Genomic DNA, 26808 nt, shown 5'->3' on the forward strand with positions numbered 1-26808 from the left:
TTCATCTTAAACCTGTGAACTGTGGAGAGGAAATTGAGCGAGGATTTTAGTGGGGGCAACTGACACCAACCAGACAGACTGTTGGTCAGACACACTAGGTTAGAGGGTGCTGCTGTTTGGAGACTTATTTCCAGTGGAACAGGCATCACCAAAGCCTTTGTCTCAAGTAGTGGATGAAGAGTTGCAGCATTACAGAGCAGTGCAGAGCCTCTCAGTGGAGTCAAATACACTAGTGTGGTGTAAGGACAATCAGAACCAGCTTCCTCATTTAGCCAAGTTGGCTAAACTTTACCTTGGAATCCCAGCCACATCCATCCCCAGTGAAAGGGTATTTTCCTCTATAGGGGACATATCCACAGCACAGAGAGCAAGTCCCTCACCAGACAATGTGGACATGATGATGTTTCTGAAGAAGAATTTTAAACTCTCTTGAATCCAATCTACTTTGCAACGAGTTTGGTTTTCTTAAGGGGAAGAAGTTGTTCATTTGTATACTTACAAGTTACTTGATCTGTGACGCACAGCAAGTCTGTTACCTCAGTGTGAAAGCTATTTAATTTACTTTGTATATATATATATTTTATAGGTATATTACACTGAACAAAAATATAAACGCAATACTTTTGTTGTTGCTCCCATTCTTCATGAGCTGAACTCAAAGATCTGAAACATTTTCTATATACACAAAAGAACCGTTTTTCTTAAATATTGTTCACAAAATCTGTCTAAATCTGTGTTAGTGAGATTTAGACAGATTTTGACCCCCCCAACCCAAACTAAAAAAATAATAAATCGAGGTTTGTATTGAAAAGCGGGTCCAAAATCGGGATACAAACCAAATCGTGACTTTGGTGTATTGTTAGTTGCAATACTGCTATCATCAGTGTTAATGGTGATATGACTATTTTTTATAAAGTCTGTATATGTCTCGTATATCTAGCCTCTATAGAGAAATGTTCTTACTGCTCTGCAGACATTCAGCCAGCTTCTCCTGATTCATTGTCCTCAGGAAGCACAACGTGATCTTCAGAAATGCCTCTCTGCTGCTCCTCCTCTGCTCTTCATCCTCACCATCGAAAACCTCCTCATCCTTCGTTCGACTTTGAAAACATTCTGGTTTATCTAAACTCAGATCCTTCTTGATCATCTTTAGTTCAGTCTTCACAAAAGTGACAATGTTCTCCTCCAGCAGCTGAAACAAAATAGTATATGCATAACACAGATAAATAAATCATGGAAGAAAATATCAGATCCATGCTGGACAGACTGACAATCTACTGGTCTAATACAAACTATTGGGAACAGAAAAGATCTTAAAGTAGTTGTACATGTACAGACCATAAATATGGAGTCCAGGTGTGTATGATGCGGATAGGAAGACTGATCACTGGAAACCTTTGAGCTCTCCTGGTTGACTCTTTGGAGGATTCAAGAAGAATTAGCTCACATTATACTGTATCTGTCCACACAGAGACAAACACAAGGTAAAGGTCCTTTGAGTTAAAGTGTTGATTACTAACACTAAATCAGATGGTTTCCCCTCACATTAAAGTCAGTTGTAGTGATGATACCACTGTGAATCAACAGTCAAGATTACATTCCTGTGCAGCCTTCATGAGCATACTTCTTCAGGCTACAGGCACAGGTGTTTATCATAGAAGTTGGTATGGCTGTTTCTTTCATACTTCTCTGACATATAATCTTCTTGGCTGCTTCAACACCAAACACATTTTTTTAGCCTTTGTAGAGGTGTTCATTGTCTCCTCTTTGAGTATCAGCAGCCCTTCAGACATCTATAGCACCTTTCTCTAAATAGACAGACATCTTCACAGAGGAAGAATTCCAGTCTGAACATCGAACGTCGTGACACAACTGTCAGTGTTATACGTTCATTTTGTGAATCCATCAGCAGTATCAGCATGAAACCAAATGTGTGTTTCCTCAAACTTCTTCTGATAATCAATTCTGCGTTTGAGAGCAGCTGATCACAGTCTGGCTTTTAACACTGAAACTTGTCTATTTCTTTGGTGACATTACTGTAAACTAGAAAGCATTGCTTTGATGGAGGCATTCATTGAAATCAGCCTTTGTTTGCAGTAAGTATTTCATAGCCTCAATACAATCACTGTTTTAAACTCATGCAGTCATCAGACAGAAGTCAGAACATGAGTGGGAGAAGAATGTTAAACTGTAGTCAAGAATGAAGGACTGGTTATAGCCTACTGGGCAGCTTTCAAATGCAAGAATATAAATGAAGTGAAGAAGATCAATGTTGAAACAAACATATAGGTTAGATAAACAGCAGTAAAAAAAAAGGATCACTGATATTTTTATGTCATTAACAGCTTACCTTTTAGTAGTGAGGGCTCCTTCCTGTTTAAAATCAATGAAATGATCAATTGACTGGTCACTCTTGAAGGACACACAGCTGGGCTCAGGTCCAGGTTCCGCAGAGGCTCGTCTCCCATACAACCTGTTTGAGAGAATAAACACCAGGGACTGAAATTCTCCTTGTAGTCATTAGACACAGACGCTGCTGTAAAAGCTAGCAGCTATCAACAAGAAAAGGATCAACACACTAGAGTTAAAAAAAACATGTGGAGCTGTGTGACTGTGTATCATCAGTTATTTTTTTTTTAAACAATATCTTTATTGATTTTTTTTATTTTATAGAAGAAGACATACAAGAACATATAGCAACAGAGAAGCGTGTAAAATGATACAGAAGTGTACAAACATACATTGTCAGATCAAATTTTTCACTCTATACACACTCCATACAACCGTCCCAACAAAACAAAACAAAAAACATGGCGGTCTGGGGGCCTCACCAATGGAGGCACCAAATCATGAGTCAACAGAAAATGCATTGTCATATAGTCCAGAGAACAGGGGCAGGAGTAACTGGGTCGTGCAGAGGGTGCAGCTATATTGTTTAAAATACCTCCTGTCTGTCTTTAAGAGTGTAGGAAATCTTTTCAAGGGGTAGGCAAGAAGTTAGTTCTCAAAACCACACAGCGATAGAGGGTTTACCAAAGGCTATTGTATACATACTGGGGAATGGGAGATTTAGGGAGTGTGATTCAATATTCTTCCATGTCAAGGGACCATCTGTGATGAAGTAAAACATAAACATTCTTAGCTGTACTGCCCAAAAATACCACAGCAAATTAGGGCACTGTAACCCTCCTGTATCATAGGGTCAGTATAAAAGAGACAGACGAAGTCTAGGGCGTTTTTTTAATTCCATATGAAGTAATTGAACAGTTTTTTTAATTCTTACGAAAAAGTCTGAAGGAGGCAGCAGGGGGATGTTCTGAAATAAATATAAAAGTTTGGGGAGAATGTTCATTTTAAGTATACCAATTCTACCAATCAGAGAGATAGGAAGGCTGGACCATCCCACGATTGATTTTGATATAGATGCCACCATTGGGCTGTAGTTAGCTTTTACTAAAATTTCCAGTTTAGGAACAATTTGAATACCCAAGTATGTAAAGGAATCCCCTGTTCTAAAATGGATCCGACCTCTCCCTTGAGTTAAGAAGCATTATGGAATATTTGGAATTATTGATTTTATAGCCAGACAAATTGCCAAATATCTTAATTAGGTTCAGGAGGGAAGGAATAGATTCATACAAATTTCTAAGGAAAAGAATGACACCATCTGCATAAAGAGCTATTCGGTGATCAGATTCTCTGATGCGTATACCCGTGATTCCACTATGTCCTCTCACAGCAATGGCAACCGGTTTGATTGCAATTATGAAAAGTAAGGGGGACAGAGGGCAACCTTATCCACAGCCTCTTTTAATTTTTATTGGTTTCCAAATGTTGCTGTTTGTAATAATTTCTGCATTTGGATCATTGTACAAAAGTTTAACCCAGTTACAAAAACCCTCCCCCAGGCCAAAGCGTCCAAGGATCTCGAGTAGATATGTCCACTCCACCCTGTCAAAGGCTTTTTCAGCATCTAATGCTAAGTAAATAAATACTATTATTATATTATAAATATTATCCAAATTAAGGCACTCAGAGTAGCGTACCTTGGCTTATCAGGAATCTGCCAAATTTGTCTGATATTACCTTAGTGACATTCAGAGGAATGGACCTATGAATCAAAGTCATGACCCCCCTCGCCTGGGAATTGAAAGGGGCTGAAGAAACTGTCCCCTGCCACCTCCTCCTTATCCTACAGTCCTCCTTCGCTGCCAAATGCATTTCCTGCAGAAAAATAATATTAGACTGTATATCTTTTAATCTTCTCATTACTTGCTTAACTTTTTTGAGTTTTTGCAACCCTCTGCAATTCCAAGAAGTGAGTTAAATTACTACCCCACTGGACATAATAACTAAGAGTGGACTACTCATGATAAAGTCAACAGAAATATCTATAATTCGCCAAAACAGCCATATGCAAGAACCCCTTGAACAACAAACAAAAGAGACCCTGGTGATACTACGAGCAAAGTTTCATGTTGTGTCCAGCCTTCTTAGTGTTTTAAAAATAGCGATTTTGATGCTAGCGTAAAAGTGCCCCATGCACTCCTATTGAAAATGAGTTTGAGCGGAAAACGAAAATACGGTCAATCTTAAAAGTGCCTCTATCATTGTAATTATGCTTTTACACGAAGCTTTGACTCATATACATTCACAAAAAGAGCGTAGGTTGCATTTTGGCGAGAGTTTCAGTTTAACGATCAGATTAATGACCAACACAGATGGTCCGTTGACAATCACTGCATGAAAAGTGGGATTTTCACCAGTATGCGGCACTGTAGATTGACGTGGAATTCCAGGTTTGAGACTGCACGCGGCAATTTGCAGGCAACACCGAAAACTGACGTAAATTGTCAGAAATTGACATGGGCCTTTTTTATTGCGTGTGAGAGTTCATGACCTGTAAGAGTTTTAACACTTCCGGGTAGACCAGAGCGTGAGTGACAAGGAAGAAGGAGCGGAGAGTTAATGGCGTCGAGCAGCTAACAGTGGACTGTGTGTGTCGTCAGTGTCGTGTTTTATCACTAACAGACTGTAAACTGTTGTCGGACGACGTGCTGTGAGTGTGTGAGCTGGACTCAGGAGCTAGGCTAGCGGAACGGCCATTGTCGAGAGGAGGCCTGCGCTGACGGAGAGTGTTACCGACGAAGGGCTCTTCGCTGCTGCAGAGGGACAAGGAGGTTTATCGCTGCGAGCATTTTGTTTTCACAGACTAACCTCGCCTCATAACAAGGCCACGACCTCCTGTTAGCTCGGAGCCACGTCTGCAAGTCCAGATTTACACGATGCCGATAATGACGCCATTGTGTGTAAGTAACTGTTACTGTTTTCTCCCTCGTTTAATTTTACTGTGACTTACGTTTCTTTATTCATACCACTCTTTTTAATTGTTTCCAGCTGCCTGTAAGACATTACGAGACAGTACGCAGGAGCTTCAGGTACAAACAAGCAGATCTTGCATCGCAGGCGGACGCTGTGAGGAGTAGGGTTGTCACGATACCAGAATTTCAGTAGTCGATACCAATACCTGTGAATTTCCACGATTCTCGATACTAATTTGATACCACGAATTGAATTCTCTAAACAAGTCGAGGTGCCTGTCTTTGAGGTGTTTGGCCAGGTTTGACCTGCTTCCTCCTTTTGTTTGAAAACTTCTGAGGCACTGTTTGCATGTCGGCTTGTTTGAGTCTAGAATTGCTCTGTATTTATCCGCTTCGAATGCAAAATATTTCCACACGCGACTCTTAGTACCTGTCTTGTTGACGAGCCGACGTGTTGTGCCTTCACTCTCACTTGCTGAAGCCATTTTTTTCTAAGATGGCAGGTTTTCTTCTGCAGCACCGCTGACTGCTCTGTGCTGCTCACACGCGTATACTGCCCCCGTCAGTTCCACCAAGAATCGACACGGCTCGCCGAGTGAAAACTTGTATATTCGGTTCTGACGGTACCAGAAAAAAGCTAGTATCGAATTATTTTTTTCGTGTCGGCATTGAATTGTTATCGAAGTATCTGTTCTTGTGACAACCCTAGTGAGGAGTTCAGCTCGGAGTCGATCGAGGACAAAGAGGGTAAGATTTATTAGATTAGATCCGTTTTTGGTCAATGTGTCTATTATTCTATTAAATAATAGATGTGTTGTATCCATACGCAGTGCATCGTGCAGTACTGATCATCTTCATTGATTGTTTTTACAGCTGCTGGAAGCAAGCCAGAGTGTGCTTGCTGAGGATGAGGTGGACCTTTGGCAGTGCGCCACCATGGACCTGATGTCTGAGGAGGAAGACGGCACAAGATGGCGGGGTGTCTGGATGAATTGTGCGACCTCCGTCCTTTCGCAGCCGGGAGCTCACCGAGCTCTGCGCCAAGCTGCAGTCACATGAGAGGCGATTCCGAAGTACAGGGCAGCGCACCACAGACGTCTGCAAAAACAGACACTTTGCGGTGCTGCAGGATTTTGGGCCTCTTGCGAGCTTCCTGTTTGTTGTGTGGGCAGATTATGCTTTGTACATGCTGTGTGTTTGTGTTTGTGCTAATAAAACTCTTTCTTTGAATAAACAACTCCTTCCTGGCAAATGTTCCTTTCCTCAGTAAATTCATTCATGTCCTTGATGATATCATAAATATAAATGAATGAATAAATAATAAAAATATGAATAAATATAAATATAAATATATATATTTTCCCACTGGGGTTTACATTTATACTGACCCAGGGTGACCGATCACGAGTGATTTTGCTTGTTTATCAGTAGTGGTTTCATCCAATACTGAGTGAGGATATTCAAGCCAGCCCACACATTCTCTGGCAAGGCGTGGGTTCGCTGCTATTCATATGCAAATTAGAGCCGTTCGCACCTCCGGGAGCTCCACTGACGTCATGGTTCGTTTCCGACAATTTTCGGCACAGACAAATGCGACGTTCACAGCCTGTAAATTGTCGTTAACTGCCGAAAATTAGAGAGATTTCCGGGCTTTTACGGGGCCTTAAATCCCACTTTTCATGCAGTGAATGTCACTGAGAGGAGTGGACCTCCGATGGGGCAACTCAACCAGCTCCCCTCCTGCCGTCCCGCGTCGAGCCGATGGTTGATGCTAAGCTGGAGCCTCATCAGGGGTCTACCGACCTTGGTGATATAGTCAACGGAACATCGGTGTTGGCTAGGACGTACAACGCCGCTAGCTTAGCAGTGCCCGCTGCATCCATGGAGTTATTATAGAAAATAATAGCCAGTAAATAAGCCTCCATGGCTGCATCCCATGGTTTGTATAAAATAAATAAATAATGGTGCCTCATTCACTCTGTGCTTGCTCTGCAATGATGTGACGTTCACGGACAAATCATTGGTAACATTTTTTTGGGTAAATGGAATGTACTGAATGATTTGCGGAAAAGATTTGTTCATCAAAACATTTTACTCTATAGCAAATGCCTCACACAATAAATATTAGAGAGATATTTCTATATGATATCATTTGTTTCACAATCACTTGTTTCAATGTTTCACATTATCAAATGAAAACACTATAAAAACTGCAAATAATGAATAAAACTAAAATAATCATAAATAACAATGAAAGTCAATACATAAACACAATAGGCTTCTAACAGCAACATCAGCATCAACACAAAAAAAGAAAAAAAAAAAGTATATAGTACAACAAAATATACTGACAAACAGATAAACAATAGTTGTCTTGGAATGTTTCGATATTCACACAAAAATATTTTAATTAGGCACGTTGGTGGCGCGTCTCATATAATTATTCAGTTTTTTTCCAGTTCTTTTTAATTGTATTCTCCTTGACTCTGAGGAGGTATGTCTACTTTTCCATTACAAAAATGTCTTGGACAATTTCCAGCCACTGTTGCTGTTTAGGATTTTTAGGACTGTTTACCTTTAGCCAATTTCTAGTGATGGCTTTCTTACTTGCTGCAAGTAAAATGTGACCTTATTAGCCAATCAGAAACCCTGACCAGTGCTTCAGTTAGTTTAGATGCAGCCTGTTGTTTGCTTTTTGCATGCACATAGAGAACTGTATCATCTGCTTACATTTGTATATTCACAGATGGACAGACTGAAGGTAAGTCATTAATGTACAAGATAAACAAGATAGGACCTAATACTGACCCCTGGGGTACACCAATATTACAGTCACAGTATGAGGAATGAGACTTACCAATGTGTACACTTTGTTTCCTGTTAGTTAAATATGACTCCATCCATTTTATGGCATCGGCTGAGAAATTAAAATTAGATAATTTTGCTGAAAGTATCTGGCGATCGACAGTGTCAAAAGCCTTCTTAAGGTCCAAAAACACTTTTGACTTGATGTTTTCAAGGAAGAAGCAGTTCGCTGTCTCTGTAGAGTGGTTTGTGCCAAAACCAAATTGCATTGGGTGTAAGGGGTTGTGGCCCAAATTTAGATGTGATTTCAATTGTTTCTGCTACCCATTTTTCTGACAACTTGGATATCACTGAAAGGACACTAATGGGCCTATAATTTGACACCATGGTTTTATCACCAGACTTATGGATCGGAGATACCACTCACTGCATGAAAAGTGGGATTTTTGTCCCCGTAAACGCCCAGAAATCTCCCTAATTTTCGGCAGTTAATGACAATTCACAGGCTGTGAACGTGGCGTTCGTCTGTGCCGAAAATTGTCGGAAACGAACCATGGCGTATGTGGAGCACCCGGAGGTGCGAACGGCTCTAATTTGCATATGAATAGCAGCGAAACCACGCCTTGCGAGAAAAATGTGTGGGCTGGCTTGCAGTGTTTCCCCTGCCATTGTACAAAGAAAAAATCAATATGCCAAAAATAAGCCACCTATCAATTCATTTATAAATCAATAATCATTTACATTAGGAGCGCCTCTGTGCAGCGCAACGCGAGTCAACCTGCTTCGTTGCCTAGTAACGATGCGAGTACTGCTGCTGAGAGCGTGGGCATATATTCTGGGATGTTCAAGGTTTGTTAGCAAACCAACTATGGCGCCACCGAAGAAAAGAAAAAATATCGCGGGTGGCAGACAACTTAATATAAAGAAATTCTTCTGCCAGACTCCGGAGCCAAGGAAAATAGATGAAGTGAGAGTAACAGAGGCAACTCCAGAAAAAATGACAGGTGCAGGTGAGACGGAAGAAAAGGGGGCAGATTGCAGTGGAGAGGGGGGCTGCTCGAGGACCGTTATTGCCCCTGACACCGGTCCGACTGCCGACCCCCGTCCGAAGGGTGACCGCGGGCCCGGACCGACCGGTAACGTTGACCCAGCAAAAAAAAAAAAATACAGCTAAACACAGAACATCTGGCTGGGATCCCGAATGGCTTAATAACCATAACTACAGCCCTTGGTTGTACCACACTCCCCGTGGTGAGTTTACAATTTGTTGTTTAGCTTATATTTTTGAGGATTGAGGAGCTTCTCTCTTTTTTTTTTTTTTTTTTTTGTTAAGCAATAATGATGAAAATAACACAGAAGTATGTAACTCTGTTATAATAAAATGAATAAAAAATGTATGTGACTGATAGAATCTCAATTATGTGTAGGGATGTTTTGTCGCTTATGCCGTCAGCATAAGCAGCCCGTTAAAAGAGGACCATCCCAGAGGGTTTTCACTGAGATCCCTTCTGCAATGTACAGAAAAGATGTGCTTGATGCTCATATGGGTTCAGACCACCACACTTCAGCCTTTCAGGCCCATGCAACTTTGATTAAAGGTTAGATTAAGCCTAATGATTTCATTTAAGTGATATCATTCAGCAATATAGGCCTACAATGATTTTTAATGTAAATGTTTGTTATTGCTGTATGTCGCGTCTCGTCTGTTTAGGGTTTTTTCGGTGGGTACCACCAGGCCTGAAAAAAATTCTAGGGGAAACACTGGGCTTGAATATCCTCACTCAGTATTGGATGAAACCACTACTTATAAACAAGCAAAGTCACTCGTGATTGGTCACCCTGGGTCATTATGAATGTAAACCCCAGTGAGAAAAAATATATATATATATATATATATATATATATATATATATATATATATATATATATATATATATATATATTTTTTTTTTTTTTTTTAATTATTCATTATCAAGGGCATGAATGAATTTATTGAGGAAAGGAACATTTGCCGGGAAGGTGTTGTTTATTCAAAGAAAGAGCTTTATTAGCACAAACACAATCACACCACAACTATGTACAAAGCACAATCTGCCCACACAACAAACGGGAAGCTCACAAGAAGATTCTCAATGTCTTCACTGTTTAATAGATCAGACCAGTCAATTTGGTTTATAGCATTTTCAAAGTTGATTATTTCATTTTAAGGATTTTAATCATAGAATTTTCACTGGCAAATTACAGTGAAGGACATTTGATGAGACAGTGACATATTCAACCCAAAATACTCCATATCTATTTCTTGTGACCGTTCAATGAGGTTACATGTAATTGTGTTTTTAACATATACTAGCAAACCCCCTCCCTTGCCCTTGTTTCTATCCCTTCTAAACATGTTATACCCAGGTATATCTAAGACAGCCTCGGGTGAGCATTTGTTAGGGCATGTTTCAGAAAGACCAAGGAAGTCCAAGTTAGAGTGAGACAGTAAGTGTTCTAGCTGGTTGCTTTTAGAGACGATGCTTCGTATATTTAAATGTCCGCCGAGTAATCCTTTGGTTTTGGATCGTGGATCCCAGATCAGTTTTGCATGATTGAGAGTTTGATTGGGCCTATTCTCTGGTGAGGGTGGAGCAGTCAAAGTTTGGAACTCACTGCTACCAGGTGTTCATAGATAGGAGCGTTCTCCATACTGCACCCGAGGCGAATCCCCGACAGCTGCAGTCGCTGAAGCATCCATAGCGGGGAGAGCGCACCGCGCGTAGGCATTAGAGGAAAGCGCAACATCCAGAACACCGCTCCCCATCCAGGAGGGAGCAACCAGAGCACTCCACTCGCCACCCCTGTCCCCCCGCCGCAACAGGTGTCTCCCATGGGCACCTCCACACATCAACGGAGGCATCATCAGAGCAGGGCGAAAATCCAATGCACCCGGAGAGGGCAGCAGATCACTAGCAGAGGCCAGGCGAGGCCCCAGGTTTACCTAGACATCACCAGCCAGCAGGAGGATTGCCATCAGGTAGATGATCTTTCTGTGCGGTTGTTTTGACTTTTCAGCTCCTCGGGTATTTGTCCAGGTTGTTGGTTGGGTAGCACGGCTATTGTTTAGAATTTTGGCATAGGTTACTTATTGGCTCCATGGATTGTGATTGAAGCCACGAGGAATGTCGCGTTCACAGCCAGGTTGTTGTTGGCATGAATGGCAGCTTTGCACGGATAAAAGCAGAAGTGCAAACACACAGTTTAAAACAAATAGTGTTTGAACTACGTCGATCAATCCAGGTTTTTTTTGTAGGAAGGCAAATTTGGCAATACTGTTTGTGTGAGGTCCAGCAAGACCTGCCAGACTGCCAGTACGCACCGCCATTACACACTTCACCGGTTAAAGTGGCGGTTAAATTCTTAGTGAGTAGTGAGTTTGTGGATGTACATTGATTACATGTACATTTGATACCATTCTTCCTCTGTTATTTGAATCTGTAACTCTGCTTCCCATTTTTTGCTTTTATGTAGAGCATTGTTTCCCCCCCACTTCCCTCCAAAGCTTGGTAGAAAGGCCCAAGGCCCCTTCTGTTTGTATGCATCCACAATGATCCCAATCGCATTATTTGAAGTCTCATCTGATTCCGACCTTATCTCTTTTGTAAAGTAATCTCTTAACTGCATGTATCCAAAAAATCCTTGTTTTTGAGGCCATACTTCGCCTTCAAATCTCGGAAGCTCATAAATTCACCATTCTCTGAAACTGTACACATTGCCTTTATGCCTTTTTGTGCCCATTCTTTGAATATTGGATTATACACCCCTAGCTTAAACTTTGAGTCATATGCAAACCACCTAAGTCTGCGCACCCCTCCCTTTAATTTGTATTTTTTGACTACAATGCTCAATTGTTCTAGCGTAATTGCTACATTGGATCCATAACATGTCTCAAAGCCCCTGTCACATATTTGTCTCCGACCAAGACCTGGGTCTGGTAACCCTGTATCTCCTTTTCCATTTCTTCCCATGGAGACTCAGTCAGGTCTACACCAACATGCCAGGGGTCTGAGTTGAGCTGCATAAAAATATGCCCTAACATTTGGTAAAGCCATTCCCCCCTTACTTTTAGGCAGCTGAAGTGTCCTAAATTTTCTTCTTGGCTTTTTGCTATTCCAAATGAATCTTGAGATCATCTTATCCCAGGCTTTGAATTTGTTTTGAGGAACGTTAATTGGAAGAGACTGGAATAAATAAAGCAGCCTGGGTAAGATATTCATTTAAACCGTTTGTATTCTAGCACTGAAGTCTATAGGGAGGGTAAAGCACCTGTCAACATCCTTTTGGATGTTTTCTCCAGTGGTGTTACAATTGGCTTCAAACATGTTGGAAAGAGTTTTGGTTATAGTTATGCCAAGATACTTAATTGTTTGAGAATTCCATTTCAGATTATATGCATCTCTGATTTGTCGGGATGGAGAATAATAAAATGAAACCATTAGTGTTTTTGTAATATTCAATTTATACCCTTAGTAGTGTCCATACATTTCAAGTAGATTCATTAGTTTTGGGAGACAGTTATTTGATCGTTCAATAAAATAATAACATCATCTGCGAAAAGTCCAATAGTATGTTCTGTCCCCCCTACATTGACACCTTGCATGTCTTCACTCTCCCATATTGCTTGCGCTAGTGTCACACCGCGGTAAGGGTTGTCTCGTTCTGGGTTTTTGTGTCATGTCTTCCTGTTTTATTTTGAAAAGTAACTCTCGTTTCAGGCCACTTGCCCTTCCTCATTTGTCACCGGTCTGATCATCTCCCCTAATTCCTGATTGTGTCCACCTGTTCCCCATTACCCTCATGTGTCTTATAGTCTGCGTCTCCCTTTGTCCTGTGCCAGAGTGTTTCGTACCAGTCGTGAACCCCAGCCAGTCTTCACAGTCCTCTTCTTGTTCCAAGCCATGTTTACCTCATTTGTATTTCTGTATCTTGTTCCTCTTAGAAGAGTGATTTTTCGTTGCTCTGCTCAGTATTGAAGCCAGTTTAATTTTATAGCTGTTTTGCTTGCCTGTTGGAGTGCCCTTTTTGTTTCGTAATTTTGTACAGTTCAGTCGTGAAGCGTAGTTTAAGTTTGTAGCCAGTTCGCTTTCCTACGTTGGAGTGAATTTTTGTTATAAAGATTTTTTGCTTGGAAGTCTTTTGCCTCATTATTTTGTTGTGTGTTTGTTTCTTGTTGTTTCCTCGTACTTCTAGATTAGGAAGAGATTTTCATAGCCTGATCATTTGTCACTCTGTTTAAGAGAAAAGAGAGAAATACTTTCAGAATAAAAGCCTGTTTTAATCGTCAATACTCTGCATCTGAGTCCTCTTTCAAGCCTAGGCCTGACAGTACACACTGGCCAGTATGGACTCAGCAGAACTGGAGCGATTGTCGGAGGTTCTGCGTGCCCAGGAGGCTTGTCTCGTCTGTCAGGAGGAATTCCAGATGACGATGGCTTCACACCTGGGTCATCTCTCATCCCAGCTACAGGGCATGCTCGACCAGCTTGCCCGACCTCCAAAACAGCTCCAACTCCGGCAGCAGCTGCAGTGCCAACTCCAAGAGCTGGAGCTGGCAGTAAATTGGCTCCACCAGCACAATTCACTGGGGAACAGGGATTGTGTAAGGCTTTTATCATTGATTGCTCAATCGCTTTTTGAATTGACTCCCCATGCTTTTCCTACCTCAAAAATCGCCTTCATGATTTCCCACCTGTCTGAGAGAGCCAAAGCCCGGGATTCAGCGGAATGGGCTTGGGGCTCACCACTCTGCAGCTCTCTCGCGGATTTCCAGGCGGCTTTAAAAAGGATTTTCGATCTGTTGACGACTGACCAGGAAAAAGGCGCAAGAACTGAGTGCACTAAGACAAGGCAGCGGTTCCGTCCGCAACTATGCTATCCGCTTCTGCACTCTGGTGGCGGAGAGCTGGTGGAATTCCACAGCCCTCTATGATGTGTTCCTGAAGGGGCTGGCAGCACCTGTTCAAGACCTCCTTGTCCCCCTGGATCTACCCTCAGGTCTGGACTACCTCATCGCGCTCGCCATCCGAACAGACAACAGGATCGTGCAACTTAGACGGCAATGGGGTGGTGGACCCACAGTGACGGAGAAGCCCCCTCGCTCACAAACACTGAGCTGGCTGGCCCCCCACCGGTTGACGCAGGAGGAGCGACGGAAGCGACAGCTGGAAGGCCGGTGTTTTTCCTGCGGCAAAAACGGTCATCTCGTCGTCACCTGTCCAGCCAAGAGGTCCATGGCGGTGAGTCAAGCCATGGTTTCAGGTCCCCCTTCACACACCCTCATGAAGGTTAAGGTAACACACCGCACCGCCACAGAGCTCACAGACTCAGGGGCTGATGAGAGTTTAATGGACTGGGGCCTTGCAGAGAAATTTGGCCTCAAATCTGAACTTTTAGTCAAGCCTATTAAAACCAGATCGCTTAATGGAAAAGAACTGTTCGCCATCACACATATCAGCGAACCTCTTCAAATGCCCATTAATGACCATGGAGAGAACATTTGTTTTTATCTATTCAAATCATCCTCTATTGCTCTGACTTCGGGACAATCATGGCTGTTTCGCCACGACCCCCATGTTAATTGGAGAACTGGAGAAATCAGAGGGTGGGGGAAGGACTGTGTCGGAGACTGTCTTAACAACTCAACCCCGTGGGCAAATGTAGCATAAGTTAAGTTGTTCTTTGCTAATTCCGCCACAGACTCCGAATACCCAGACCTGAGCTCAGTGCCCCCCTGCTACCACCACCTCCAAGAAGTTTTTGGCAAAACCAAAGCCATGTCCTTTCCTCCACATCGGCAAAACGACTACACCTGTGACCTGGCTCCACCATCCCCAAGGGCCGCTTGTACTCTGTCTCGGGTCCAGAGAGGGAAGCCATGAAAGAGTACATGATCCGTCCCTCGTCATCACCAGCAGGTGCCAGATTCTTCTTTGTGGGCAAAAAGGACCAGTCCCTAAGACCCTGCATAGACCATAGCCCTTTAAATGACATCACAATAAAGAACCGTTACCAACTTCCTCTCATGTCCTCTGTATTTGACCAGCTCCAGCAAGTCAAGGTGTTTACTAAGCTAGATCTTCGTAATGCTCACCACCTGATCGGTAAAAGAGAAGGAGATGAGTGGAAGACTGGGGTTAATACTCCAAGTGGCCACTTGACACACACAAAGATCATGTATTCAGAATGCTTAAAAGACTGTTTGAGAACAACCTTTACGTTAAAGCTGAAAGGAGTGAATTTCATGCAGACACTGTCTCCTTCCTGGGCTTCACTGTAGCTCCTGGAAGAGTACAGATGGACCCCGCTAAAGTTAGCGCTGTGGCTGAGTGGCCCACATCTGATAACCGCAAAAAGGTTCTGCAGTTCTTAGGATTTGCTAACTTTTACAGGCGGTTTATCAGAGGCTTTAGCGCACTAGCTGCTCCTCTCCATGCTCATACCTCCTCTAGAGGCAGAGACGGCCTTCCAGACCCTCAAGCGTCGCTCCACTTTAGCTCCCATCCCTACTTTGCCAGACCCACAGCGTCAGTTCGTGGTCGAGGTGGATGCATCCAACAAAGGTGTCAGGGCATCCCTCTCTCAACGTTTGGAACAGGATGGCAAGATGCACCCCTGCGCCTTTTTGTCACAACGACTATCCAAGGCTGAATGGAACTACGATGTCGGGAACTGAGAGCTGTTGGCAGTCAAGATCGTCTTGGAGGAGTGGAGGCACTGGCTAGAGGGGCCAACCAACCGTTCATAGTCTGGATCGACCACAAAAATCTTAAATTTATTCGAAAAGCCAAAAGACTCAATTCTCGCTAGGCCAGGTGGACGCTTTTGTTTTACAAGTTCTCCTTTTCTCTCTCTTTTTTTGAGCGTTCTTCTAATATTGTCCTGTGTTTGGTGCCCTCTAATAAATCCAGTTTCATCTTCATTGATCAGGTCTGGTATAAAAGTCTCAAATCTTTTGCAAATGATTGAGATAAATATCTTGTAGTCTAAATTTAGAAGCTAAATTGGCCTAAAAAATGTTGCGTTGTTCTTTGTCTTTGCCTCCCTTGGGTAAAATGGAAATAATTGCTTCCTTCCATGGTGGGGGAGCCCTGCCCTCTTTAAGGGTCCAGTTAAAACTGGACAAAAGGAGAGGTGTTAGCTCCTCCCTAAAGGCCTTATACCACTCGGGTGGAAATCGATCACTGCCTGGTGATTTACTGGCCTTTTATCAACTGATTGCAGCTTCCAGCTCCTTAATTGTAAATTGTGACGTGATGGTATCATTCTGTATCTCTCCAATAGATGGCAGGTCGAGCGAGTTAAGAAAACGTATCGTTTTTTCATCAGCTGATTGTGGTTTGCAATAGAGTGTCTTAGAGTGTACTTCAAATATTCTTTCCATCTCATCTGGCTCATGTAATAATTGATTGGTTTGAGGGTCCCTAATTTTATGAATTACATTAGAGGCCTGCTGTTTACACAGGCGTCTGGCCAGAAGTCTAGTTGTTTTTGGTCCTGATTCATAATAAGTCTGCTTTACAAATCTTGCCCTTTTTTCTGTCTCTCCCCTGAAGATCTCATCTATCTCCCCCCTTGTTTCCTTAATTTGTTGTAATACAGACGGATCCTCTGTGTTTTTATGTTTTTTCTCCAGTTCTCTCACCTTTTGTACTTTATGTTTGTATGTGGCTAGTCGGCCATTTTTTTGTGATGTTGTCAGGGCGATCAGTTTCCCACGATTAACTGCCTTCACGGCATCCAACAGTATTACAGGGTCCACATTAGGGCTGAACGATATATCGTTATCGTATCTATATCTAGATTTGAACATTCAAGATATTCATATCGAAAAAGCAACGATATAAACCAATGACAAACATACGAGGGCGGGAGTGAGGGAGACGGAGACTGAGATGCCCACACAACTTGGCGACTTTCTAGCTAGTTTAGCGACTTTTCAGACCCTCTTAGCGACTTTATTTCTGAAAAGCGACTAGCAACAAATTTCGCGACTTAGTCAGATCATCAGGGGAAAGGCGAGAAATATATTATATTGTAATTCTCCTGCTGCTTAGAGTCATCACAGTCTGCAGCTCCCCTGCAGCAGCGCCGGCTCTCTGTCCTCTCACACGGCTGCAAGCGGCAGGTGTGTGTGGGGGGGCTGGCGGGGGAAGCAGGAGCGGACGCTGCGGCCGCTCGCTCTGTGGATTTGAGACCGTATAGCTGCCGTCTACTCTGTTTTGATCCGTTAATTCTTGGGCTTCTTAGTCTTTCAAACTTCCACTGGTACTTTACCAGTGATAACCTGAAGCTGCTGAGTCTCGATCTTCACTCTCACTCTTTCTCTCCAGATTAGGATGTCATTGTTCATCTTGTAAAAAATGCACATAGTTTGTTTGATCTTCTCCCTCCCTTTACTGTTGTTACTTCAAATATATTTGTCTCTGTAGTGAGTTTGTGATTATTTGGTAAAGATTTCTCTATTAACCATTTGTATATGGCTTAAAATAATCTCTTTTTTTTCTGAAAAATGCTTGGTTTTCACCGAACCCGTAGTCATATCGTATCATATCGATATCGAGATATCTGGCATGAATATCGAGATATGAAATTTTGTCCATATCGTTCAGCCCTAGTCCACATCCCAATTATCATTCTCATCTATATACTTTTTACCTCTTCCCTTATCTGTTGCACATTTGCCTTATTATTCAAAATACCCACATTGAGCCTCCATACAGTATTCATTTTCTTAATATTCAGGTGCATTGTCAAGCTGATCGCATCATGATCTGATACATCTGCCACTCCGATTTCACACTCTGTGACCCTGTGACTTTCTGGGTTGCCGTTGGCAGGCAGAGGGGAAAACCTCCTCCCAGAGGGCCCCTCACTAGAGGTGAAACACGTCATTTCACACATCCTAGTAGTCCAACATCATCTGATAGCACTTATTTAGTAGTCCAAACGAGGCTGTCAGGATAAATCAAAAATGATTCAGCCCAATATATACCAGCATCAGAGAAAAACCCTAACCCTAAAAAATAAGTTTGAACTAAAAAAGAGGGGTCACTTCTCTGCCAGTCCATATTTGAGTTGCAAAGTAAACCCAAAAGTAAATAAATAAAATGCCCTTAAAAGTTGAAAAACAAAAGACAGCATCATCTCCTCCTCTTAATAACAGGTGAAACAGTCAATACTGCATACTTGCTCACATATTTTCTCTGCCTTTGAAAACAGGCGTTGTACCGTTCCCTTTTCCGCGAGGGTCGCGGGATGTTGCCGCTTTTTCCCCCCTAAGGGGTTGCGGGGCTTACTGGGGCCAAATCCAGTTTCACTCTATGGGCGAAGGCCAGGGTTCACCCTGAATGAGTCGCCAGCTCATCGCAGGACCCTTACTGATGGCAGTGGCTGCCTTCACACAAGGTGCCAACTGCACATCAGGAGCAACTTTGGGGTTCAGTATCTTGCTCAAGGATACTTTGACATGTAGCTCAGTCCCGCCCTGGGGAGCCAGGATTTGAACCAGTGATCTTCTGATCACCAGTCAACCAGCTCTACCCACTGAGCTACAGCCGCCCCAGGTGTTGTACCAGAGGATTTAAAAGTTGTGAATGTTATTCCTCTGTTTAAAGCTGATGATTCATGTTGTTTTAATAACTATAGACCCATAGCTATTTTGCCATGTCTTTCAAAAATATTAGAAAAAATGATATACAAAAGGGTTCTTTGTCATTTAGATTCTAATTCAATTTTTTTTAAATACCAATGTGGTTTCCAGAAAAAAACACTCCACTTATAAGGCTCTGCTTCACCTGATTGACAAAGTTACTTCTGCACTTAATGATGAATTTACTTGTGGTATTTTCATAGACTATTCAAAAGCTTTTGATACAGTAAATCATCATATATTACTGGAAAAGATGTATAAATACGGTTTTCATGACACTATGTACAGATGGTTGAAAAATTATGTTTCCAACACAAGACATTTTGTTTGTGTTAAGGGTTGTGTTACGTTTTTCCTGAGAAACACGATAAAACCGCTGTCTGACTGGGGAAACCTCACCAACATCTATGTCGTTCTGCAACAAATGGGTCTGAGTGGGAGTATCTGAAACCAGCATGGGAAATTCATTAATCAAATTAAATAACTCAGCACGCTTGTCATCAGACAAGTGCTGTAACAACTGTGGAAGTTGCTTCAAGGTCTCAGAGTTGCAGAACACCGTCACAGAACACCATTATCAGGAGCCCTGATATCCTCCTGTTCCTGCGCTGCCCCGGAAGGATCAAAAGGAGAGACAGGAGACACTACACTATCACTTAAGGCCACAGGTTGTGCGAATACGCCACCTGCAAGGCCAATCAGAACGCTCATGATATGGCTTAAGCAGGTTCACGTGACACAACTGGGAGCTTTTTCGCCTGTCAGGAGTGGTGATCATATAATTAATATCTGACAACTCCCTGATTACAGTGTGTGGGACCAGCAAACTTGGCATGAAACGGTGAGGTGGTAACTGGCAGAGGAGCCAGCACCTTATCACCCAACTTTAAACTCTCTAGGCAGACAGGGCTCTGTCTACTTAGTTAATGTGAGTGCCATTTCATTGTCTCAACTTTTACTACACGAATAATCTCCATTGTCATTGTCCGTCAAATTTAGATGATGTTGACGGCTGGAGTCTGGCTGGCTCAGGGGCTGCAGCAGCTCTCGTGCACCTCCAGCTACTCCTTTCAAAGAGGCAGGGTTACTCAGGTAAGGCACGCTTGATCATCTGACAAGGCAGACACTAGCGTAGAGTTTAGATTCTCTGCCCGAGCCCGACCCGAACCTCGGGCTTGTTGGTGTTTGTGTCGCTGCGTGGGGTACACGTGAGTGTCCCTCATGCTGAAAACGTGACTTGTGGCAATACGTCACATCACTCCCCAAGATGTAAGAAGAAAGCGAAAATATATATTTTTACTAAGGAAAATGACAAAAATAACAGTTACGCACAGTGACTTGAATAAGTCACTTCAATCTGATCACTGTTTTGGAAATATTAACGCATTAGATTACTCGTTCCTGAAAAAAGGGGTCAGATTAGTAAAGCGGTACCGGCATTACTGATTGTGTAGCTTAAGTGCAACATGGAGCTTGAAGATGTAAAGAAAAAAAGAAAAAACAGGAGAATTTACTTAGAGCTAGTTTGGAGGAAAGTCTGAGGTTTGGAACCATTTTAAACAAGTCGTGGGCAGTGACAACAACTCATAATTACAGTTAATGTGTTGTCCGGCCGGGCTCTAACACAACATGCACGGGCTCGTCTTGGGCTTGATGTTTTGGGCCCGATCTAAGCTCTACACTAGCATGCCATGGCATACTGGTTGAGGAACACTGCCCTAAGCTATGAGTCCCTGCACCTTACTTTGAGAAGTAGCTCACCTACTTTTAGGCTTGTTCTGAGGTTGCTACACATAATTTGTGTTAATCTATGATGCCTCTTCTGATCAGATATTAAAGGGAGTTCATACAAACAAACAAATTCGTCCTTATTGCCTCACTCAATGAGAATCGATAAGAGAATCGATAAGGAATCGGATCGATAAGCAATATCGATAATGGAATCAGAATCGTTAAAATTCTTATCAATTCCCATCCTGATTTAAAACCATTAACATAGTCACACAAAAGTTTTGGTGGCTCCTTAAGGCCTGCACCATCCTTCAGTACAGGCAAAAGACCACGCACCGAATGGCTAAAGACCAGTTCATTTGGGCTGAACCCAGTGCTTTCTTGTACCACCTCCCTTGAAGCAAGGAGCAACCAAGGTAATCCGTCCTCCCAGCTTCGGCCCAACTCCATGCAGTAAGCACGAAGGAGAGACTATAACCTTTGATGGAAACACTCAAGGGCACCTTGGCTCTGAGGGTGGTACGCGGAGGCTTTCTGATGCTTGCAGCTGCACGAGTCACCGAGCGGGTCACAGCACAAGCCTCAAACACATCAGGGAACTGCTTTGAACAATCATCAGTTTCATCTCTCTGAGGAGAAGACAACACTACTGGCACAGGGTTATTCTGCCAAACACGTACACCTGCATAGTTATTCCCCAGAATCACAGAGACAGAGTCTACAGGGAGGGCAGGACGTACTCCTAACTCAACCTCCCCCTCAACTAACCCAGATAATAGCATGATCTTGTGTAAAGGGACTTTAAAGGTAGTTAGCTCAATTCCCTGAACCAAAGACCTATCAGAAATTGAAAAAGGACGAAAAATGGCAACACAGAGTCCAAAATGAAAGATTCTGACGCTCCTGTGTCACGCAGGATTTTTACAGGAATTTGTTTCTCACTGCCCAACAAGGAAACAAAACCATCTGAAATGAACATAGAGTAATTAGAATTCGGTCCCACAGGATGTGAATTAACATCCAAGTTAAGAGGTGATGCTGCCAACATGTCAGGCTTCACTTAAGAAACATGGGCTTTGGACTTAGATTTCAGCACTGGACAGTTCCCTTTCCACTGATCCTTCCAATGACAGTAATAGCACATTTCTGCGTCAGATTTGCCTACTGAACGATCTCCAGGAGGTTGAGGCGTATCAACCCTCAGACTCTTATCTCTCCAAAAAGAGACAACACCTTTATGTCCCTCTGATGAGCGCATGTGAGCTCTGTGAGTTAACTCATACTCATAGATAGATAGATAGATAGATAGATAGATAGATAGATAGATAGAATTACTTTAATGATCCCAGACTGGGAAATCATTTTGTTACAGCAGTAGTGGGTCCGCAAATAAAACACTTAAAACACATAAATAGAATCCAATATATACATAGTGTATATATACAGTGCACAGTGTGCTATAAACAATAAACAATAATAATATATACAACAAAACAGTAGAGAGACCAGAGTTCTCGGTCAGGCAGAGGTGAGAGAGTTATTGTATAAAGTGATGGATTGTGGCAGGAAAGATTTCCTGTATCTGTTGCTACGACAGCAAAGCTGAAGCAGCCTTCCGGAGAAGGTGCTCCGCTGTCTGACCAGTGTGAGTTGGAGAGGGTGGAGAGGATTATCCATGATGGATAAAAGTTTTTTCAGTGTCTTCCTCTCCACCACAGCCTCCAGAGTGTCCTGTTTGCAGCCAATCACAGAGCCAACCTTCCTGATCAGTTTGTTGAGTCTGTTGGTGTCGCTGGCTCCAATGATCATCTACCAACACCACAGCCTCAGCCTCGTCCTTAGCTTGTTTCTCCGACTGAAGCTACAGTTTCATACTTACGCAAGTCTTCCAAACTCAGAGCAGAGAAAGCCTGCTGCACTCTCCCTATAAGAACGCATTGAAGCATAAGCGCACGGTGTGAACTAGGCCAGCCTTGCACATCTGCCACTCTCTCAAACAAGAGAAAAAACATATTCACGTCCTTGTCATTAAACTGAGGAATCAAGCGTAGACTAGTGACAATCTCCTTATTATCCTCTACTCCACCAGGGGGGTATTCCAGAAAGCGGGTTTTGTGAAAACTCTGAGTTTGTTAACCCTGAGATGAGAGAAACTCTGAGTTTTCAGTTCCAGAAAGAGAGGTTACTTAAACTCTGGGTCTGTTACTGCGGTAACTTACTCTGTGAACATAACCTGCTCACTGGCAGGTTTACCTGAAGAAACCCTGAGTCTGACGGAGCTGTCTGACAGTGGCTGTCCTTCCCTTCTCAGTCCGATCATGTTGAAGCAGAAATAATTCACATCGTTTTACACCAGGAGGAGAATTTAGATTCATTTAGATGAACTCTCAATCCCTGACGAGGACTGAACCGAGCAGCAGGCCGCTTCTCATCAGTCCGTCATTTATATTCTTCGGCCGCACAGCGAATATCAGGCGACACGACATCGCTGACGTGCTCTCAGATCTGAACAATCCTCTTCGTTTTTTTTGTATTTATTTTTTAATCACTTCGCAGGTTAATCAATCACCTTCCAGCAGCCAGAAAAAGATAATTAACTCACATTTCATTTGGCTTTCTTTATTTCCCACAGACAGCTACAAAAGTAACCATTAGTATAGCCTACAAGACCCCAAGATACTTAAACTCCCCCGGGACGCCTCCCTTGGGAGGTGTTCCTGGCATGTCCCGCCGGGAGGAGACCCCGAGGAAAACCCAGGACACGCTGGTGTGACTATGTCACTCAGCTGGCCTTGGAACGCCTTGGGATCCTCCCGGAAGAGCTGGAGGCAGTGTCCGGGGAGAGGGAAGTCTGGGTGTCCCTGCTCAGGCAGCTGCCCCCGCGACCCGGCCCCGGATAAGCGGACGATAATGGATGGATGGATGGATAGTATAGCCTATTGTATTTTTTCCAACAACGTAATTTCAAAGTCTGTGTTTCTAGCACCATTGAGTATAAGATGAAATGACTTCTCGTACAATCTGTAGACAGTAAGTGTGTGACTGCCTCTTATGTTGGGTCCTGGGGGTGAGTGACGCCCTCAGCCTCTGGTCACCCAGCGACCTGACTCAGGACCAACTCCTCTGCCTCTGTCGGACGTGCTGGAGGTGGAGGTGAGCACCACTTCATGTTCATCTACTGAGCAGGATGTTAGGACAGAGATGAGTGTTAAACAGCATCTGTTGGTGGTAAAATCTACTACAAGTTAAAATATCCACTGAATAAACTTTTCCTTTGTTTAATATGTGAAATAAAACCAAAGTCAGGAGCCATCGCAAGACTAATTTTCAGCTGATTTAAATAAAATAAAATAGCCTAAAATAAAATAAAACAAAACACTGAACAACATTCAACCACTTCCTTAAAGGCTAATATAAAAGAAAGTGATGTTAAATCCAAAATGAAAAGACAACCACATCTAAAACACTGTCAGTGATTACGGCTGCAGCTGTCTTTTTTTCCCCAGAAAATCTCTGCTTACTGTTTTCTCCGCTGTTACCATGGTGAATCACTGTATCGGAGCTCCATTAATGATGGCTTTTTACTAGTTGTCAGGCACAAGCTCAACTCAGAGTTAACATACTCAGAGTCGACTTACTAACACAGATCAGCTGTTCTGGAACTGAAAACTCAGAGTTTCACTACAAAGGGTAGGTCAACTCAGAGTTCAGGGTTAGGCTCAGAGTTTGTTGAACCTCCTTTCCGGAATACCCCCCTGATGTATGCATTTTTCCATGTTGAATAAGATCTAAAGGCTGTGCCTCAATCTTGAGCTTTTGCTTCTCCAATGCTCGGCGAGCACTTTCGTTTCCTTCATTAAACTGAAGCCTATCTAGTTGCAATTGATGTAAATGTTTTCCATTCTCCAACTGAATATGAAGCAATTCTTTTTGCTCTGCAAAATTCAAGCTGCCTGCAGGCGTAGGAGACAGACGATTTTCCTCCTCGTTCAAAACGGGAGGCTCTTTGTCATCCTCCGCAGAATTGGACGCCTCAATCAAACACATAGCACATAAAGCCGACTTCACTGTCTTTTTAACATCACCTTTAAGACGTGTAAATGAGACTTAAATTTTGTAATGATCAGGCAGTTGTATCAACTGGTCCTTGGTCAATACATCAAACACAGCCCTGGAAGGTTCCTCCACGAACTTATCCACAAGTGATGTCATTATTTAGTCAAGTGCACGCATCTCACCAACTGAACAACACAACAACAGTCTAGGAGACAATTTACCCCATAGTCAGATCACAAAACTAAACTGGGAAATCCAGCGATAATACAAGCACAGATCAATGACCACTTCCCCTTAGGCAAAACAAAATAACCCACGTACTTATCTACTCGCAAAGCTTCGAATAAGCCTGTGGTGGCATGAATTAAGCATCAAGCCTGCAGGTATGGCAAAACAACCAGAAACTTGCGATTCCACCAATGCCTCGGAGTGCCCCCGAGACAACTGCTCTAGCCATGCGGAACTGTTAAAAAAAAATAAACCACACGTCCGAAAACAAACGATTAAGTAAGCCCAAAAGGAAAGGTAAAGGCCTGGCAAATATGCCGCTGAACTCACCACCTCACTGTCCGATGTTCTGGCGCACAAGATTGCGCACCGCTCCTTACTCCAAATAACACTTTTCCTGTAGCTGTTGGAAAAAACAGAGGCAACATGCATAAATAACAAACAAATAGAAAATGTAAATAAATCAACAATCAATCAAGGCGTCTATCCAACCCGACTGCTCAACATGCCACTTTCCACTTAAATTATTATAGCAAATATTTAAGCAGCAGATTGTTTCACTCCGTCTGATGAAACGATCAGGCCTTATTTTTAGGCCTGGTAAAAAACAAAGATGCGCATCCTGCCGTGGCCTGCTGCACTGAGAATAAAAGGTACAGGTAGGCCCGACACAGGTAAATGCGTAAAGGCGGACAAACTGTTTGGACGAGCCCCCATTTGTTACAAGCTCAGGTAACAAAGAAACGGCCTGAGAGACTCTGCATCAGATTTGCGTCTATTGTTTTAATTCGGTCAAACAAACAACCGATTTCAGAATAATCTCAACATCAAACAGAACATAAAGACAAAGCAAAGTTTCTGCTGCTCCTCTCAAAGGCCAGGCCCCTTATATGTCCTCGGCTGAGAGACGCCCTGCGCGCTGGCACATCACCATTCAGGAACACACACACAGATAAACACATTACAGAAGAACATGGATGAGAGGCCCAAAGGGCCGTAACAGGTTGCTATCCCAACAAAGCCAGACTACTCTGTTGGTTTCCGCAGGGATCCATTCTGGGACCATTATTATTCCTTATATATATTAATGATTTGTCTAATGTCTCTAATATCCTTTCTTCAATAATGTTTGCAGATGATACAACTCCAGTTCTCTCTCATTCAAATTTCAGTTCACTGATTAAGAATGCTAATGTTGGTTTAACTGCTTACGCTACATGGTTCAGATTAAATAAATTATCTTTGAATATAAAAAAATCTAACTTTATCATTTTCAGCAGCAAAAAATCATATTCTAAGGATTTATCTAATATTAAAATTGAGTCTGTTGAGATGCCTCAAATGTCATCTACAAGATTCCTGGGAATTATTGTTGATGAGAGTTTGAGTTGGAGAGAACAAACTGACTGGGTTAGCAGAAAAATCAATAAATCTATTGGTTTAATAAGGAGGGTCAGTCATCTTGTCACCTCAAACTGTCTCCTTACTCTTTATCAGAGGCGCAGCTTGTGAACAGGCAAGGCAGGCAACTGCTTGGGGCCCCCGGCTGATAGGGGGCCCCCGAGGTCTGACAAACTGTACCCCACAACAATGTCTCACGTTGTAGCCGCCCCGGGCTCAGGCCGTAATTTACGGGGCCCTGAAGTCTGACAAGCTGTACTCCACAACAATATATATACAATGATAAATAATACAGTCTATGGTTGTCGACTGGGGCCCCCAATCCATTCCCAAAACATGATTTACAATAACATGTCAGTAGGAAACCTCCCTAAAGGAGCCCCACGTCATCCCCGTCTAATTTGGATGACACGCGTACGTTGACATTAACGTCAGTAATCGAAGTTGGCGTCCACGAAGAAAGATGAAGAGGAGTTATCTCCTCCTAGAAAGAGAAACAAGGAGAAAGAAGAAAAAAGAAGAAAAAAGAAAGCAAGACAGTGGTAAGTGTGGAGCAGATAATGACGATTAAGTGTC

At 42.8% G+C, this 26808-nt stretch overlaps 1 protein-coding gene across 2 annotated transcripts in view; it reads right to left on the reverse strand.

Annotated features, from left to right (window-relative positions):
• Nucleotides 1–770: 770 nt before the first annotated feature.
• The window catches only part of LOC115590955 (uncharacterized), a 47294-nt gene continuing 21256 nt past the window's right edge, over nucleotides 771–26808 (reverse strand). For both annotated transcript variants that reach the window (XM_030432452.1, XM_030432451.1), the window contains 3 exons: nucleotides 2351–2473; nucleotides 1339–1417; nucleotides 771–1192 (listed from right to left, as the gene is read on the reverse strand). In XM_030432452.1, coding sequence (XP_030288312.1) covers nucleotides 944–1192; nucleotides 1339–1417; nucleotides 2351–2473 — 451 coding nt within the window. In that variant the 3' untranslated portion in view covers nucleotides 771–943. The remainder of the gene's footprint in view (nucleotides 1193–1338; nucleotides 1418–2350; nucleotides 2474–26808) is intronic.

The sequence above is a fragment of the Sparus aurata genome, chromosome 11, assembly GCF_900880675.1.
Source record: "Sparus aurata chromosome 11, fSpaAur1.1, whole genome shotgun sequence".
Taxonomy (NCBI): Eukaryota; Metazoa; Chordata; class Actinopteri; order Spariformes; family Sparidae; genus Sparus; species Sparus aurata.